This window comes from Rhamphochromis sp. 'chilingali', assembly GCF_963969265.1.
Source record: "Rhamphochromis sp. 'chilingali' genome assembly, chromosome: 21".
Lineage (NCBI taxonomy): Eukaryota > Metazoa > Chordata > Actinopteri > Cichliformes > Cichlidae > Rhamphochromis > Rhamphochromis sp. 'chilingali'.
In genome coordinates this window covers 15,271,634-15,289,678 of record NC_137949.1, presented here as the reverse complement: position 1 = coordinate 15,289,678, position 18,045 = coordinate 15,271,634, and the positions used below count along the sequence as shown (strand labels likewise).

The 18,045-nt window shown below is 41.0% G+C and overlaps 1 protein-coding gene and 1 long non-coding RNA gene across 3 annotated transcripts; one reads left to right on the top strand and one right to left on the bottom strand.

Annotated features, from left to right (window-relative positions):
- Positions 1 to 2,000: 2,000 nt before the first annotated feature.
- On the bottom strand, positions 2,001 to 10,617 carry LOC308389563. Of its 2 annotated transcripts, none has more exons than XR_013970304.1 (3): positions 9,794 to 10,617; positions 6,305 to 6,532; positions 2,001 to 3,611 (listed from the first exon to the last, which is right to left on the bottom strand). It is a non-coding gene; the product is annotated as an uncharacterized lncRNA (long non-coding RNA). The 2 variants fall into 2 exon arrangements; XR_013970305.1 differs by having other exon boundaries at positions 6,330 to 6,532; positions 9,794 to 10,613.
- Positions 10,616 to 17,950, top strand: LOC308389562 (calmodulin-1-like). The gene is made up of 6 exons (XM_080871039.1): positions 10,616 to 10,837; positions 16,347 to 16,377; positions 16,472 to 16,615; positions 16,725 to 16,831; positions 17,509 to 17,644; positions 17,757 to 17,950. Exons 1-6 carry the CDS (start codon positions 10,631 to 10,633, stop codon positions 17,783 to 17,785), a joined length of 654 nt encoding a protein of 217 aa, XP_080727165.1. The 5' UTR covers positions 10,616 to 10,630; the 3' UTR covers positions 17,786 to 17,950.
- Positions 17,951 to 18,045: the final 95 nt, after the last annotated feature.

Here is an 18,045-nt window from a genome sequence, read left to right as displayed (position 1 = left end):
ACCCTTGGCTTTTTGTGTTCATGTTCGGTTGTTTTGTATACTTCATCTGTTCGTATGTTGTATACTCATTGTTTGTTAAATAAAGTTAAAAAGAAAAAGAGCTTAACGCGTTTGCGCATGCGCGAATTCTCGTGCATTTGAACGACTTAAGTCATAGAAGATTTTGATGTGTTACGTCAAAGAAGTCCTTTAATGTGGTTTTCCTTTGATCCGGGAGTCCTTAAATAGGAGCCAAGTCAAAACGTTATCACTACCAGAGACCCCCTCGACAGTAGTTACATGTCAAACTTACCACGCTCTTTCAATTCAGAAAGTTTAGCATTTCAGGAAGATTTTCACAGAGAGAATCCGTGTGAAATAACAATGTCTGCAACACAAGATTATAATACTCAAACCCCACTGGTCGTATCACCAGATGAGCTGTTACCGATTATCAATAACGCCTTCAACACGCTCTCTGATGCACAGTGGACTTTAATAGAAAATGGAGCTTGGGATTCTGATATTCAAGCAGTTTTGGCTGATATGATTTCTGAAATCATACAGATCACCTCAGCCAACATTTTGAGACGTGCTCTTCCCGTCATTCAGAGCGATGCATCTGCAGAAATAGAAACAAATCCATCATTTTGTGACTCCATCTCAATCACTATTGCAAACCTGCTCAACATCCCAAAGCAGATATGTGACAGTGCTAAAAAGCTGACAAAGATGGTTGAGGAGGAGATTTCAAATAAGGTCAAATTGATAGTCACCCTGGTCAGAGAGCACTTCAATTTACCATCAGACCCCGCTGTTTACGTCAGTGGGGCAATTCGTAATATTAGAAAACTGCGTGTCATGGTTTCCCATGCTCTCTCATGCTTGAAAAGATATGCAAGTAAACTGAAATGCCCGTGCATGGGAAAGGAAAGCGATTCAAGTAAGTCTGAGTCCAGCAAAGATAGCATTGAGTCCAGCATCTCAGTCAAATCAGCCACCCAGGAGGTTAGTGAGATTCTGACCAATTGGTGTCAAGATTCAGATTTTACAGATGATGAATTATCGGATGATGACAGAGATATGGAAAGTGAGCCACCCGCTAAAATAGAGCAACTTTCAGAAAAGAAAGAAAGTTCAGAAAGTGGGGAATGTGCAGAAGCTGAAAGGCAGGCAGAAAGTATTCCACCTGAGTAGAAAAAATTGCAGCTGACATTGTCAATATTGTACTTGACAATCTCCAGTGCACTGACACTGATTATTCTTGTCACAGTGAGAAATGTACCTCACCCAAATCTGGATTCAACGGGGGAATCATCTTTGATAAAGTGAGAGAGTTTTTTACCTCACGTGCTCCTTCCGCACCGCAAAAATCACGCAAACTGCATTTTTCCAAGATTGCAGGAAAACATTTTGAAAAGATGAAAGGGGAGCTGAAAACAACAGCAAAGAAGAGCAAAGACTATTTTATTAGTCTGTCAAAGGTAACCCACTCCCCTGAAACTGAGAGAATAGGTTCCCATGACAGTATGAGTGTCAGCCTCCCAGGTTCAGCATGCGAAACTCCTCGTTCAAATTCTAGCATGTCTGTCCGTGCCCCTTCTAGAAGCTCATCTACTCTGGGAAACATGATAAAATATGCTACTCCAACTAGCTTTAATGTCATCAAATCTGAACTTAGTGACATATACAGCGAGTTCACAAAGGAGAAAGAACATGGCATTATCCAAGAAAGGCTCAAAAACATTAACATAAGTGAGAAAGTGAAGAATTTCTCGAGAGAATTGACAGAGAAACTGTACGACCATTTAGTGATAAGTCGTGTATACCAAATTCCCACAATTGTTATGGGTAGAAGTCTATCAGACTCCGTCATCTCCAGGACACCACAGCAAGTAGCTGAATCGAGAGTTTTCTTTTCTCCTGAAGTCCTCTATGTAATCATAGAAGACGCAGTTGGAAAGTTTTTGCAAAATATTCTGCTTTTGGTTGATGATGAAACAATAGATGAAATTGTTCAGAGCGAAAAAGTGTCTGATGCTGTTGAAGAGATCCAAAAGGTCATTGCAAAGGGACAGAAACGGGCAAGAGACACAGAATCAGACTATTCTCAGAAAAGTGGCAGAGAATCTAAAAAACCCTGTCCTTCTAGACCAGCGTCTCTGGAAAAGCAGGTCAAGTCACCAGAGAAACGCTCAACATCCTCTTGTTCAAGTTCAACACCAGTTCTCGAGAGGATGGAGGAGGAAATGTCTGGAAAGTCAGAGGACAGATTCTCAGAGGACATACCCTCGGAAAAGTCTGAGGAGCAAACCTCAGAAAAGTTAGAGGAAAAACTGTCTGAAATGTCTAAAGAGAAACCCTCAGAAAAGTTAGAGGAAAAGCTCTCAGAATTGTCAGTGTCATCTCAGGCAGCAGCCGAGTACCTTGCCATGTGTCTAATAGCTAGACTCATGGCTCAGTACAAAAAGAGCCTAAAAAAGCCTCTGCTTTCATTAGCTAACAAAAACTTAGAAGACATTATTGAACATGTCAAGAACTTGGTGCAACCTGAAATCAGCATTGAGGAGTCTATAACAAATCTGGACAAGAATGTGAGTCAATTGACCAAAAAATTGTTTAAAGGACTCATCAAGGAGTTTGGCTCCACAGAACAGGTCATGAATGCTGCTTGGGCAGGTGATAGTTCATTTGATGAGGCTATTTTGAAGCATTTGAAAATCAATTTGGGTGTCCTCACAAGTCCTCCACAAAAGTCCAAAATTGCCAGGTTCTTTGGAGCAGTGGGAAGAGCTATTATGTATCCCTTCAGATGCTGTTTTAAGGGCAGCGATGACTAAAGACCTTGACTTTTCCACTGCCTTGCTTCTCTCAAAATCTTGAAGCAGAAATTATCCAAAAACTGGTCTTGATGCATTCTCAATCATCCAGGAAAGTAAATCTCCAAAAGTTGATTCTGTTCATCTGGACGTAGCGTTTTGTGGGAGAAACGTTTTGTCACTCATCCAAGTTAATTTGCACTATCATGAAATTTAAAAAAAAGAAATCAAAATTAAAAACAAGGTGACTTTTGTTGTCTTTTCTTGATGTCAACCACAAATTAAAAAAGTGTAGCATATGTGTACTCTGGTCATCAGTACTTGTATTTTAATGTATTACAGTATAATTTGATATAGTGATCATTCTGTGTCAAAACCAAACCTTCTGCTCAACTGTTCACAGTAGAAAAGTTTAACGTTTATAATGATTGCTGTAAATTTTAGCGTCATATATCAGATAATTTCTGTTTTTAACTACCCTCATGTGTGGCTCTCCAGCCCATGAGACAGGCATAGTCTCCACCTTCCTGGTTGTGGGATTTCTCCAGTGGTGTAAGTGCTGCGGCGCAGTCTGTTGTCACTCTGATGTGGCGCTTTTGGCAAAGGTTCAGTGATGTAACCCATCTCTGACGCTCCCTCATATGCAGTCCACCTAGTGGCATGATTGCCAATAAAGATGCCATTAACCCCAGCATCTGCAGGCATTGTCTGAATGTTGCCCAGGGCATCTTTTACAGTCCCTTGGCAACATGCCTGGTGTTTCTTTTTTAATAAGATCATCAATCTTCAGGTGGTCAAGCAGATCTGGCGTCTCTGTAGAAGGACAATCACACATTAGTGTCAGATTCACTTGCAGGTGTTTGTAGGAGGTGACCACTATCCTGTAATGGACTGATACATAGAACTGAGTATAGAGGAGTGTGATACAGGGTGTGTGCAGAAATGGTGTTTAAAGTCTGTAGATTGGGAGACATATATTTCCATTTTGGGGTCTAAATTTCTAGAAAGCAAGCAGGCTGTGCTGAACATGATCATTAAATACTGTCAGCCGCATAACTTTATAGAAGATGAGGGGTTCAGAAGCTGCTTCACCTCCTTGACCTTCCCTTTCAGAAAGGTATGAGAAAGAGATGTAAAGTGTGTATAACCACTTTCACCTTGGTCCCAACATATTACAAAAACGTCACATTTTTAATAAAAATTGTGTAAACTGTGCCTTTACCCCTCACTTACAAGTACACAACCACTCCCACTGTCACAAGCATGTATTTTTCCCAACAAAACTCACTTTTATTTCACTTTTTTTTTACTTACATTTCTTTGCAACAAAGATTTCTGTAAAATCTACATTTGACATACTTTTACAGTTAGCTGTTTCAGTCTCTCCATACTTTTTTATCCGATCTTTCTTTGCAAGCTCCTTTGAATCCGAGCTGCATGGGATTGTTTTTAATATCCAGCAGATGTCGCTATTGAGCAGCACACTAACACAGTGTCGACACAGTAAGGTTTCATACACTCCATGAGACGTCATCTACCCATTACTACTCTTGCAGGGTAACACAGTTTATGAGCATAAGGAAACAAAATGATGATCTCCTTTAGGATTTTCTGGCAGAGAGCAGAATTCATGACTCCATCAATTAAGTTGTTCAGTTGTTCAGGTCCTGAACCATTTAAGTAGCCTCAGACCACTGAACTATCCCCACGATGTTTGACTGTTGCTGTGTTCTTGTGATAAAATGTTTTGTTAGATTTGTGTCTGATGTAATGAGATTCAACCATTCCAAAAACCTCAGATTTTACCAAATATCTTCCCCAAAGTCTCGTACATTTTGAAGATCTTTTTGGGCAAATGTGAGATGAATTTTTGTCTTCTTTTTGGTCAGCACTGCTTTTTGCCATGAAACTCCCCCATTAGATGTTCTTCAGATTTTACTATGGGTTCTTCTGTGACCACCTGGATTAGCTGTCCATGTTGGAGTAATTTTGGTGGACCGGACACTTCTGGGAAGGTTCACCACGGTCCCAAGTTTTCTCCATTTGTGGACAAAAACATCCCACTGAAGTTTTCTAGTCTTCTTCTCTATATTATTTATTGGGGGTTGGCAAACAGCAAAATGTTGCATTACCGCCACCATTTGGTGTGGAGCGTGGACCAAAATGTAAAAAAAAAAGAAAAGAAAGAAAAAGTAAAAAAATAAAATAAAAATATATATATAAAAAAAACATTTAAAAAATCGATAATTCAAATCCCCCCCAAACAAATTAGTCTGCCTTAAAAAAAAAAGGCCTGATAACTTTCACTTTTCAACTTCTTACAAAATAAATCAACTAAGTCCAGTTTCACTTTCATATCACCAAGGTTTTTGATCAGTTGTCTTCTTTTGGCATCATGTTTCTGACAGTGCATTAAAACATGCTCTATTGTTTCTTCTTCTCTATATGCTGAGTGACTGTCTTGAATTCGAGTCTGAGCATATCGCAGATCTTAGTGGTCTTGCATCTTCAATCCACTGGACAGCTAACAGTATTGAAACTATACACTGATAGTCCGTCACTGATCCTTTTCCTTACTTTGACATTAAACTCAGGAACAATAAATACTGTCCCGCTTTGGTTGGATGAATTCCTTGATGCATCTGTGTAGATTTTGACATAACTTGTATGTCTGCATTGTATGCGAGTTTAATATAAAACCCCTATTCTTGTTCTTTTTGTCCAATAGTTTGAAATCTGCTACAGCATCAGGGAGTATCCATTGTGGTATTACAGGTAATGGTAGAGATTGATTCATGCTGATGTTGTTCAGATTAAGTTCAGCTGCTTCCTGCCTCACTGTTCACCCAAAGCTCTTCAATTCTCTTTTCTCTTTTTCCCAGCAGGGTTGGAGAATAGTTTTTGTTGAAAGATCTTGACCATGTCCCAGTAGTTCAGTATTAACTGCTCTCTTCTGATTTCTAATGGCATTTCTACCTTTAAAACGACTCCAACAGCAGCAGTAAACGCACCTGTGCAGAGTCTTAGCCCCTGATATTGGGGCTAAGATACTATCTATGATACTATCTAACTTATGAAGACTTGTTCCGGCGTTTGCTGGAGTCCAAAAATTTTTAGACTTTATAAACTTTATAACTATTTCCAGACTGATAGATGTATGTTACTTGGTTTCTTTAAAATGTGACATGATGATAAATATATGGGAAAGTGACACCAATACATATTTTTGACATCTTTAGTCTACTTCTCTTGAGTGTGGTTCGTAAAATTTAACTTGTGTTGTTAATCACAGTTAATTCATGATTTAAAAGCAGGGGGCAATTAGTTTTTCAAACAGAGTCAGAAAACAAACAAAACATTCATGCAGACAGTTTTAACTTTCAGGTGGATATCAGTTTTATTCTATTACTCAACAATTGTACAACAAACTTTGTTACAAATACATTTAAAAGTGCAATTTTAAATAAAAAGAGGATAACACGTCTTAATTTCTGCTTGCCACACACCTGTAAACTACCTGGCAGATCTTACCCGCCTTCCGGTCTGTCTACAACTGCGGTGGAGACGCGTTGTGGTTTGACGCATTGCAGATCCCCTCCTGCCAATCAGCAGCCTCCTTACAGCATGCAGCACATTGCGGGTCCGCGCTGTCCAATCAGAATCCGGCTCTCAAAATCAAAACTGCAACTGTACCCAGTGCCGTCAGCCGCGCTGTTTAGAGCGTATCCTTCCGCCTGTATAAAAGATCGTTACACAAAGTAGTCCGTCAGTTTCTGCGCGGCCGCGCTAGCGTGTTAGTGTCGCGTTATTGAGGTCATAATAATTATTGATATTGATATATTTTTTAATATTTTTAATTGTCATGAAACATAATGACGCCAATGGATCGCCAGATGACATTAATTTTGCCTTAAATGTAAATATATATATAAAAGAGAAACCACCTTGAGATTGAACGGACGCCATAAAGAGAGGTTTTTATTTAATTGGAGAGTGGACAGGTGCTGACAGGTAACAGCACTCTATTTAAAATGATACTTTATCATGGATACTTAGACTGGATAAGGTTTAATAGAGAGTTTCTCAAAGCCAAAAATGTAGGCTGGCTGCTCCTAAATTATGTGATGAAAATGTAAGTATATTATTTCTGCATATACATAACCTGCAGTACTATTCCTAATCACTTTAATATGTGTTAATGTGACCAATAAATCAGAATCAGAATCAGAATCAGAATACTTTATTGATCCCTGGGGGAAATTATTTTTTGTTACAGTGCTCCATTATAAACCAACATTAAGAGACAAGACAGACAATACGCTAACTAAGAATAGTACAATATATACATATATATACATACATACATACATAAGTCACTTATAAATAAATATTTGGAAAAGAAACATGTGTAGCTGTAGCAGCAAACAGTGTGTTAAGTGGATGCGTTGTACAGGGAGATGGCCACAGGCAGGAATGATTTCCTGTGTCGTTCAGTGGTGCTTTTCGGTAATCTCAGTCTCTCACTGAACGAGCTCCTGTGACTGACCAGCATGTCATGGAGTGGGTGGGAGGTGTTATCCAACATTGTCTTTATCTTGGACAGCATCCGCCTCTCCGACACCACCTTGAGGGAGTCCAGCTCCATCCCCACAACATTGCTGGCCTTACGGATCAGTTTATTAAGTCTGTTGGCATCTGCGACCCTCAGCCTGCTCCCCCAGCATGCAACAGCATAGAGGATCGCACTGGCCACCACAGACTCATAGAAAATCCTCAGCATTTTCTGGCAGATGTTGAAGGACCTCAGTCGCCTCAAAAAATAGAGACGACTCTGGCCCTTCCTGTAAAGTGCTGTGGTGTTTTTAGCCCAGTCCAGTTTATTGTCAATGTGTACTCCAAGGTATTTATAGTCCTCCACAATGTCAACACTGACCCCCTGGATTGAAACAGGGGTCAAGTGTTTCCTGGTCTTCCTGAAGTCCACGATCAGTTCCTTAGTCTTTGCCACGTTGAGCTGCAGATGATTCTGCTCACACCACGTGACAAAGGAGTCGACCACAGCCCGGTACTCTGTCTCATCATCCCTGCTGATGCATCCAACCACCGCAGAGTCATCAGAAAACTTCTGAAGATGGCAGGTCTCTGTGCAGTGGCTGAAGTCTGTGGTGTAGAGGGTGAAGAGGAAGGGGGAGAGGACAGTCCCCTGTGGTGCCCCTACAGAGCAATCCAAAACCATATGTAGAAATCATTCCAGTGGCTTCAGCATAAAAGGAAAAAACTAATGTTTTAAGCCTTTTTTACATTTTGAAAACAGCAAACCATATTCAGAAAGCTCCTCTCATTATTCTCGCGACAGATGACATTTGAAATGTCTGGGCTGACTCACCAACTGATGCCTCAACCTAATGGGACTGTCGATGCTCTTAAACAGTCAAATTGTACAGAGTGAAACTGCAAGTTTTGTGCAGTGGGCAGACTAATGTTTAAAGCCAAACGATATAAGATCCACATATTCACGTAACCAGCTGTTGGAAAATTAAGTAAGCGCCATTGTTCCATCTAACCCTAAAGTAAATACAGAAAATAATTAATGGCCATAAACAACACCAAAACACATACCATGCTATGCTTGTGAGCAATGTTATTTTGTAATTTTTTTTTTAACTGCAATTAAAAAAATAATAATTAAACCTTAACCTGTATTTGGTGGCGATGGCAAAAAGTGGGCAGGTAACATGCTGATTTAAATGTTTTTAGTATTACAGCAATAACTAATGGGAGGAAAGTGAAGCTTGACTGACACATGAGGCCAGTCCTGCTGGTTTCACTAGTTAACATTAACCTCACCATGTGTAATTAATTACATTTAATTAATTAGATCCCAAATTAAGACTTGATGGTCTGTATTGTGCGGTAAATATGTTTATTTCTCCTCTAAACTTGGTAATCTGAACATGCTAGTGTGTTGAAATCAGACGTGACACCCGAGCGGTAGATATGAGTGTAAACCAGGTACACTGCAAACTCATGTTGTGGATAATCATCCTGGTAATCTTTAAAGTTTCCAAAATCTTTTTTTTTTTCATTGTGACCTGAAAAAAGCAACTGAGGCCATGAAGATGTTTCTAACTTTTCCAGTAGGTGACCATTGCAAAATGTTTAAGGCATTTTGGCACTGCCTTTGCTAATGTCCATGAGAATGTACTGCATAATCCTCCTTTCAGAGTAACCAAACTTTACAAAAATTGACCAAACGTTTTATTAGTGATGACCCGAAATGGGATATTAAGTCAATCACAGGTATCCCGCCCTGGTGGCCAGTATAATGAAAGAATGGTTTTGGGGGACTTCATGAGAACACCACTTTGCAGAGCCGGAAGCTACATCTATCTATGTTTACCATTTCTTTTCAGGCTGTAGCATTTTCCCCCCCCTATTTCCTGGAGCGTGATCTTTTGTCACACAATAAGAAATGTGGTGTGAGAGCAGCATATGAGTGGTTGTGGTTTAACAGGTAGAGTGGGTCATCCACCATGATGTAAGCTCAGTGCTATGATCCCCCGACTCCACCACATTGTCAAAAATGGTGAAATAACATACCATGTCCAGGTGATGGATACTTAAAGCTCAACATTTCCTGCAACTAGGGTGACCAGGTGTCCCACTTAAAAAATTTAAAGCCTACAGCATATTTGTCATTCACATTCATGTTTTAAATACATAAAAAAAAAAGTCCTTATAGTCATTTAAAAAGCAACATTTTATGTTATTCCTACATTTAAATTTTGAAACTCAAGCAGCAAATGTTCTGCAAAAGCACATTTACATTGACAGTGAAGTTATAGTTCTCCAGAGTTTCTGAAGATCTTTCTTGTTTTCTTTGGACGTTGGCTGTTTGTACCCGACCATTTTCAAAATAACATATTTTACTTGTTTATCAAGCCACTCAATACTGAGCAGTGAATCATTCAAGGATGAAAAGGCACCTCACTCACAGGATGAACCAGACCAGTGTTGTGTCTACAGATCATTTGTATCTTTAGGCATCTCAGCATTGTGGTTCCTTAGAAAATAATGAGAGAATGGGACAAGTCAAAGACAAGAGAAGAAGTGCCGACCTTAAAAAATATCTACAGCAGATGAACCATATCCAAGAGTCAAGTATTTAAGAAACAGGGGAACAAAAAACCCAGTAAAGACCTAACACAGGACCTGAGAGATGCATCTGGAGCTTCAGTAGATCCATCTCCTGTTCATTAAAGCGTTATCAGAAACGGTCTCTGTGGAAGATTGGCTATCAAGAAGTTATTCTTAATGAAGAGAAACAGAACAAAATTACACAACTGGTCTTTTGGAGTGTTTGTCAATATATACAGAATAGAGAGTACAACAGTGAGTGTCTACCCCCCATCAGCAAACATTTAGCGACCTTGGGAAGGAAAAACTCCCTTTCAACAGGAAGAAACCACTAGCAGAACCATGCTCAGGGAGGGGCAGCCATCTGCCATGACTGGCTAGTGGCAAATGGAGGAAGACAGGACAAGACTTGTGTACTATATTTTTGTGCATATTTGCACATGTTTCATTAAATTTCCGAAGCCGTTTCCTATTTTCCTGGCAAAATAAAAAGAAACGAAGCCTGGACCTCTTGTATCACATCCTTTCCTAAAGTATATGTACTCCCAACACCACCAACCTACCCAAGCATTGTAATAATATAGACCTTACCATTCAATTGAAAAACAGTTCCACTTTGATTTCCTTCCTGATTTCTAACTAAGTGCGGTTATTCAAACTCCTAACTTCTCTGGATTTAAATTAAAAATGACAAGATGGTGCGTATGAACGCGTGCAGCGAGCGCGGGAGCCATACTCACTGGTCTTTGCGGAGGAATACCGTGAGAGCTGTGCGGCGGTGCTTTGTCCTGCGTACCCGCCCCCAAGCAGCAGCCAGCCCTCCTGCTCTGTGGCGACCGTCCATTTCCCTCTGTTCCCCCGTAGCGTTAGCAGACCCGCTGTTGGAACTCCGCACAGACATGGTGAGTATTTTAACCAGCCGTGCCTTGAGATGTGTGTGGATTTAAGCTGTGTGAACTTGACTGGAAGCCAGATGCGGGGTTGAAATATCTCCGTAGTAGAGCGCTCAGGGACGAATGTTAATACTGTGGCGGTACTAGACAGAGACTCTGCGGGCGGAGCAGTTTATTACCACCGCGGCTTTTTCCTCCCCCCCTCTTTAAGAGCCCACTCTGTGAAATTGCAGCAGATTTTGGTGCCGTAAGCACCTTCACAAACTGAGAACTGAGAGGTAGTACTCGTTACAGGTGGCCACAGTTGGTAGTTGTGGTGGAGCTTTTGGCTGGTTAGCATCACAGCTAACAGTGATCCCCTCGCCGATAGTCTGATTTTCCGGTGGTTTCTTTTCTTCTGTTTTTTAGTAAGGATGTAAGGATGGCTAATTTTCTCAGGAGGAGAGTTGCCTCTCTCTGCTGATTATTCTGAGACATGGAGCTGTAAAATAAAGGTGCACATCTGCCCTTCATGTTCAGACCATTTATGTAAGGGTGCATATTATCATAGGCGTTAGCTTAACAGTTGTAGATAAGAGCTGTCAAAGTCCAACGTGCAACCATTGTAAAAGCCGCTGATAGTCCTAATTAGGCCAGAGGTTATGGTGTACATACATGCATACGCTTTGCGTAGAATAAAACGTGTTTGACCTGTTTTGACGTCACATTTTTAAGTACAGATTGATGATCCTAGATGAAAAGTCTGATCTGCAGTGGATGCACACTGCAATCACCATGTTACACTATTTATACTATTTAAACACGCACATACACCACTGTTCCTGGGTTGTGTGTCCATGAATGCACTGTGCCAGTCTCCAGGGGAGTGGTAGCATCCCACCCAGGTTTGTCGTTTATAGCTTGTGGAGGGAGTTGCTTGCGTTTACACATTCAGGACCCTATTGTTAAGTATAAAAATTGATCCTTTTGTAGTTCATATTTTTGTTCAGTGTGTATTTGATGTCATGTTTTTAAAAAACATTTACTGAAAAAACATTTTTGGTTAAAGCACATAAATGCACCTAAACCTCTCTGCGTGGCTTTTAGTGTTGTAACTTGCCTGGTTATGTTTTTACTGCATACCCTAACCAAATACCCCTTATTACCTAAACCTAACAGAGTTCTCTTTGGTGTCATAACTTCACCAGGTGGTTTTTAAGAGTGCCATAACCTAACTGGTAACTAACCAGGTACTACTACCTGACCTTAAAACAGTACCTTAACCTAACCAGGTAGTCTGATGATACTTAATAACATATTTAAAATAAAACTGTAAACATTTCTTTCTTTTATGACTCTGGCTGTAGTTTCTAGTGTGAATCTTTACATATCGGTCCGATCAGGTAAAATTATGTCTACAAATAAGATTAAGGTGTGGAACTTCCCAGTGTAAAGTCTATAATAAAGCTAGCATGTGTCTAGGCTTCAAAGAGAGGAAGTCAAATACATGCAACCATAAACTGCTGCCTAAAAATATAAATATGCATGATATAATTATGTGAGGGGCAAAAAACAAAAAACCCCAGACTCTTAACAGTAGTGCAAACAGCAGTCCCAGGTAATTAAAGTTCCACTTTACCTGTTGTAGCAGCTTTTGTCCTGGTTAGCACTGCAGCAGGGAAGTCAAACTCATTGCACATCGACTGGGAGAGGTTTATGCCCTACTTGAGTGGGCCGGTTTTGAGTGTTTCTTGGTCTTACGTTTCATATTTTTGTTCTGCAGTAGCACATTTAAAGTTAGTGTTAGATAATTGTTGTTGGAGCTTCTCTTATTTGAATTTTTTTGGATTGGCTACAGGGCTCTGAACTTGGCTTTTTTTTTTTTTTCTGTAGGAATAAGCAGAAAAACAACTCCTTACAGAAGGGGAGCGTTTGATTTTTCAGCTTGTTTTTATTAGGGCTGCATAATGGATTAATTAGTAGTGTTTGTTTTTAAAAAAAAAAAAAGTGTTTTGACACAGGAGATGTAAAGCTCTGTATCTGTGTGTGTATTTACTGTATTAGACATATAGAGAACAAGCGTGCAGATGTTGACTGGCGTTCTTCAGTCTGTAGATCAGAATATAGTTTACTCTGGCTGTTCTTCATAATGTTTATTTTTGTCATTGTGAGATCATGTCCAAAAAAAATTAGTCATCTGAGAGATGCCTGCATCTGAAAAGGAACACAAACCAACAGCCTTCAGGTTCAAGGTGCACACCTGTTATTTCAAGCTGCCCACCTGGCGCTGATCAACCCTCTAAGAAAGAATTTGAGGGGGGAAATCGCTTCAGGTCCTGAATGGTTCAAGTTAGTCGAATGACCCCCAGTGAAGACTGTTGGCTTTATCTTAGATTTGACATTGTTAATGTTTGTTTCAGTCTTGCTTCTGATTGGTTGATGTAATTCAAGCTCCAGAGTTTGTACTTTAATTATCTAGTCCCCGAACCTAATAATGACCTCTAAAAGCTGCTTTACAAGGCCATTTCCTGCGGGGGAAATTACCCTGTGGTTAGTTTGTGGTTGCTATAGCTACGTACGTGAGAAAGTTGACACAGGAAGTAGGCTGAAGCTGTACTTCCTTATACTTCCTTACATATGCAGGATTCGTTTAAAAGCAGACAGACTTGTCTTGCGTGACATGTCCATCATGAGTTCACTTTAACTGTCAAAGTACAGGGAACAGAAGCTGTTGTGTTCGGCTTTAATCAAAGCCATCTGCACGGAGTTTAATTTTACATTTCAGAATAATACCCATGGGTGCTGTAGAAGGAAATCATAGAGCCCTCATACTTGACGCGGCTCTATTGCCAGGCGCCTTGAGAGGAATTTGGCCTGGATATTAGAGGTGTTAGCAGCTTGTTAACCATCGCTCGGCCTGACACAGATCAGTGCCGTCATTAGTGTCCGCCTTTCCCTTGGGTCACATGAGTACACAGCATATTTTGATTCAGATATCAGGTAATTGATCATTTTACCATTTTAGTTTCAGTTTCAGGTTTGGCTTCCGGCAGTTTTTATTATTAAAACAGGATCATGTAGATAGTGCTGTTAATGTGCCCGACCTCTCGCTTTCCCTTTGAGCATATCCACAAAGTTCAAGGAAATCTACTTTATTAAAAAATAGATTTCTAATTAGTTAACCAGTCTGCAATTGTGCTAAATAATTAGGGCCGTAATATCATGATAATATTTTTGTATTTCTATAGCTTTTATCTAAACTACCATTTCTTCCCATGAACACAATAAAGTTCATCCAAAAACAAATATAAAGATGATAAGATCTTTCACGAGCAAAGCAATGATGAGGTCAGGCTTGATATTGTCTTCCCAGTGAGGATTATAGCTTATTAACCCAATACCTGTATCATATTAATGGAATGGAAAACTAAACAAATGAACAGGATGCATGTCCTATTGTTGTTCCCCCTTTGCAAGCTACATGTTCATTGTAGAAGACGTAGTAATCAATTACAGGCACTCTTGTCGTTATTTATGACCCTTGTGATTCAAAAGTGCAACTGAATTCCCTAAAGCTGCATAGATTTTGATAGTTTTGGCACCTTAGACAGTTTTTGTAGTAAGTTTAATCTAGAAACAAACTGAAAATTAAAAAAAACAAACATCTGCATTGAGGAGAAGGTGTAAGTTTGGCCTGCTTTGGGGACAAATTAGTAAGTGGAGAAAGGGGAACTTCCCGAGGGGTCCACCTGGTGTGAACCATGATGCTTTGCAGGAGGTCAGATGACTAGCCAACCGATCCTCCCTGGGAGCTGCAAATGTAGCAGTGAGATGACAGGTGACAGATTAGCATATACATGTGGAGACGCACACACACACTGAACTCTCATGACCTCCCCCCTGGTCTGGACCCCGTTACTCTCACACACCTAATGTCAATTTTACTGATAAGTTTCACTGACCTCCTCCAGCCTCGATTTCTTTGTTCCGCTGCTCTTCATGTGTTGAGCCTCCGCAGGAGGTTTTGAATGTCCATGTGTCGGGGAGGCTGAAACACTGCTAAGAGAGGGGTTCTCCAAAGTTGTTGGAGGCAGTTGAAGCCAGGGTAGAACAGTGCCTGGTCACTTGGATAGAAAGCTTGGCTGAGAGACTGACACACAGGAAAACGTCAACAGGTGGAGCAACTTTTCCATCAACCTGGCTGGTCAGTGCCAATCTGCTGACTCTTTCTGCTCTGGGGAAAACTTCTGTCATCCACCTACACTGGAATGACTGAAAGACGAGACGACTGATGCATCCGTCTGCCCATCCAGGACAACTAAAAACATCTTTTAGCATCTTATAATCCATGTTCCTGAATATGTAACTATTCAGAAACATGGCAAAGTCTCCTCCTTCCATCCTTTCTGCCAATCAGAAGCGACGGATAGATGTCTAACCATTTTTTTCATCCACCCATTCCTCCCAGTTCCTGCCCTTCCTGCTATCACCCACTCGTCATGCTGCCCAAGAAAATCGCCGTCTACCCAGCAGAAGACGAGCTGGTGAGCTTGTCCACCGTTTATGACCTCCTGGACGAACAGCAGCACTACTATAAAGAGCTGATCCAGCAGCAGGAGAGGAGCTACAGGGCCTTCCTGCAGATGCTGATGGACTCGTCATCAAGCCGCATGGATGGCCTTGTCAGAGAGATGCAGGACCTGAGGAACTGCCTGCAGAGAACCAAAGCCGAGCTGGCTGAAGTAAAAAAGCAGGGCGTCCAGACCAGCAAGCAGGCTGAGTGCCTGGCTGAGGGCTTGGTGATGGTGCGGGGAGCGCTTGATGGGCTGACCATAAAAACTGGAGGAGGAGGTGGTGGTGGAGCAGGAAGAGGTGTGGATCTGAAGCAGCGCAGAGGGCCTGGAGGGTTAAGACTGGATGGAGGAATAGGAGGTGGAGGCAGGGATGTGAAAAAAACAGAACCAAAAGCAGCGAAGCTGGTGGCAGACCTAACAGATATCCACTTTGATGATATAAAGGTTGGATTCAAGTAATGAGATCCCTGATTAATCCCCGCATTTGCTTCCTAATATCATTATCAAAAGCCTTGAAGCCTTGTCAGTGTTTTTGTTGATGTTGTGAGGAGTTTGTCTTTCTTTCTCTCTTTCAAAGTAACATAATCCTGGAGTTTTAAAATGAGCCTTTCGAAATAAGGAAATTTTAGATCATTAAATGACAGTAAAAGCAGTAAGCTATGGTAAACTGTGAAGATGATGACCGAAGATGAAGAGTTCTGTCAGGCAAAGCTTGCATGTCACAAGTCGACCACAACAAAGTGCTTACAGAAGCAGTTCTCACCACTGTTTGTGATGCCTGATGAGGCAGGATCTGATTAATCTCAATTTAAAAGATAATCAAGTCTCATTAAAAGAAAAAAAAAATGCTTAGTTTGTTGAACCAAAACGATTGTATTGGATTTCTTTTTTTTTTTTCTTAATCAATCTTGGTAATAACATAGCATATTAATTCACTCTTTGGTGTTTTTGTTTTGTTTTTTTAGGCTGACCAACTAACAGAAGAGCAGATTGCTGGTAAGGTGATGCCATAAAACACTTCTAATTTTATTCGCGTCTTTACAGCTGCAGTGTAAATGTCCTTTCTTCTTCTCTTCGTTTGCCTGTTCAGAGTTCAAGGAGGCTTTCTCCCTGTTCGATAAAGACGGAGATGGTACCATTACCACGAAGGAGCTGGGCACTGTCATGAGGTCACTGGGTCAAAACCCGACCGAGGCAGAACTCCAGGATATGATCAACGAGGTGGATGCTGATGGTACGCTGCTGTCCTCCCTCGACACGGGGGAAGGATTCATCTGTCTAACTTGTCTTTTTTTAAATAACCCTTTTATCAATGATGAGTCATATTTACCTCCTACTCCTAGGCAACGGGACCATCGACTTCCCCGAGTTCCTGACAATGATGGCGAGGAAGATGAAGGACACTGACAGTGAGGAGGAGATCAGGGAGGCATTCAGAGTCTTTGATAAGGTGGGCCTGGTTTAAGTGTTTTTCATACATATTTTGACGTATGAATGCTGCAGTCAGTATAACAGCTGCGTCAAGGCACTTTGCAAGGTATCAGAATACTCCAACAATCGGTGGCACTCGCGGTCTAATTTCTGATGGTTGGAAATTTATGAAAGATGGCATACTATGCTGCTTTTCCTAGCCATTTCCAGTCACTGGAAACAAGAGAAATTGCGTAGGTCTTTATAGACGTCCTGTTGATAAGAAGAGTCGAAAAGAGCTGGTAAATTCTTGTGGGAAAAAAAACTTCCATACGAGCCCTCGGTGTGTTCTCAGCACTCGTCCCAATGCATTTGAAGCATTTAAACGACTCGACTTAAGTCTGTGTGGGGAAACTGACTCGCCTCATGTCATATTCAAAGCAGGAAGTCAGAAATAGGAATGAAGGAAGTGGCCAGTCAGTTTTCAAAATAAAATTCCCTTTTCATAACAACACTTCTGATATGAAGCCACAGCTCCTCACTGTAAATGACTCTTAACTAATCCAGCGTGCTCCTTGTTGGAGGATGTGGTGAAGAGTAAAACGGGATCTTTTTTTGGATTTGACCTCCTGCCTCACAAATCCAGAGTAGATATGCGGAGAAACACTGAAATGGCACGCGTGTTGGTCTGATCACTTTTCCCCATCTCTTTGTCAGGATGGAAATGGCTACATCAGTGCAGCAGAGCTGCGTCATGTGATGACTAACCTGGGAGAGAAGCTGACAGACGAGGAAGTAGACGAGATGATCAGGGAAGCAGACATCGACGGGGACGGACAGGTCAACTACGAAGGTGAGCTTGGTCATGAGTGTTATTAGAAGCTCCAGAGCTCTGATTGGTCCTGAGGCTTGCTGTGTTATAATTCCTGATGGCTTTTCTTTCTCCGCCTCTTCGTTCTCCACAGAATTTGTCCAGATGATGACCGCCAAGTGAACTGGGCTCGCGTTAAAGACAAAGAATCTGTCAAAAGTTTCACTTACCTCTTATTGCAAAAATCTACATTTAATCATACTGTTCTGTATCAACAACTTAAACTGAATGTTCAAAATCTCAGATCTGTCCATATTAAACAAGTTCACAAAAAGGAAAAAAACAAAACCTAACTGAATCTGCATGTACTGGCTTGTACCCCCACCTCTCCGTCCCACTCCCCTCTCCCATCTCAGCGCCGAGCTGCCCAATCAGATCTCAAC

Excerpts from the sequence above, each read along its gene's own strand:
- LOC308389562 (XM_080871039.1), top strand. The coding sequence starts at position 10,631 with ATGGTGCGTATGAACGCGTGCAGCGAGCGCGGGAGCCATACTCACTGG. Across the intron at positions 10,838-16,346 it reads TGGAACTCCGCACAGACATG|GCTGACCAACTAACAGAAGA; the intron begins GTGAGTATTTTA and ends TTGTTTTTTTAG. Across the intron at positions 17,645-17,756 it reads CGGACAGGTCAACTACGAAG|AATTTGTCCAGATGATGACC; the intron begins GTGAGCTTGGTC and ends CGTTCTCCACAG.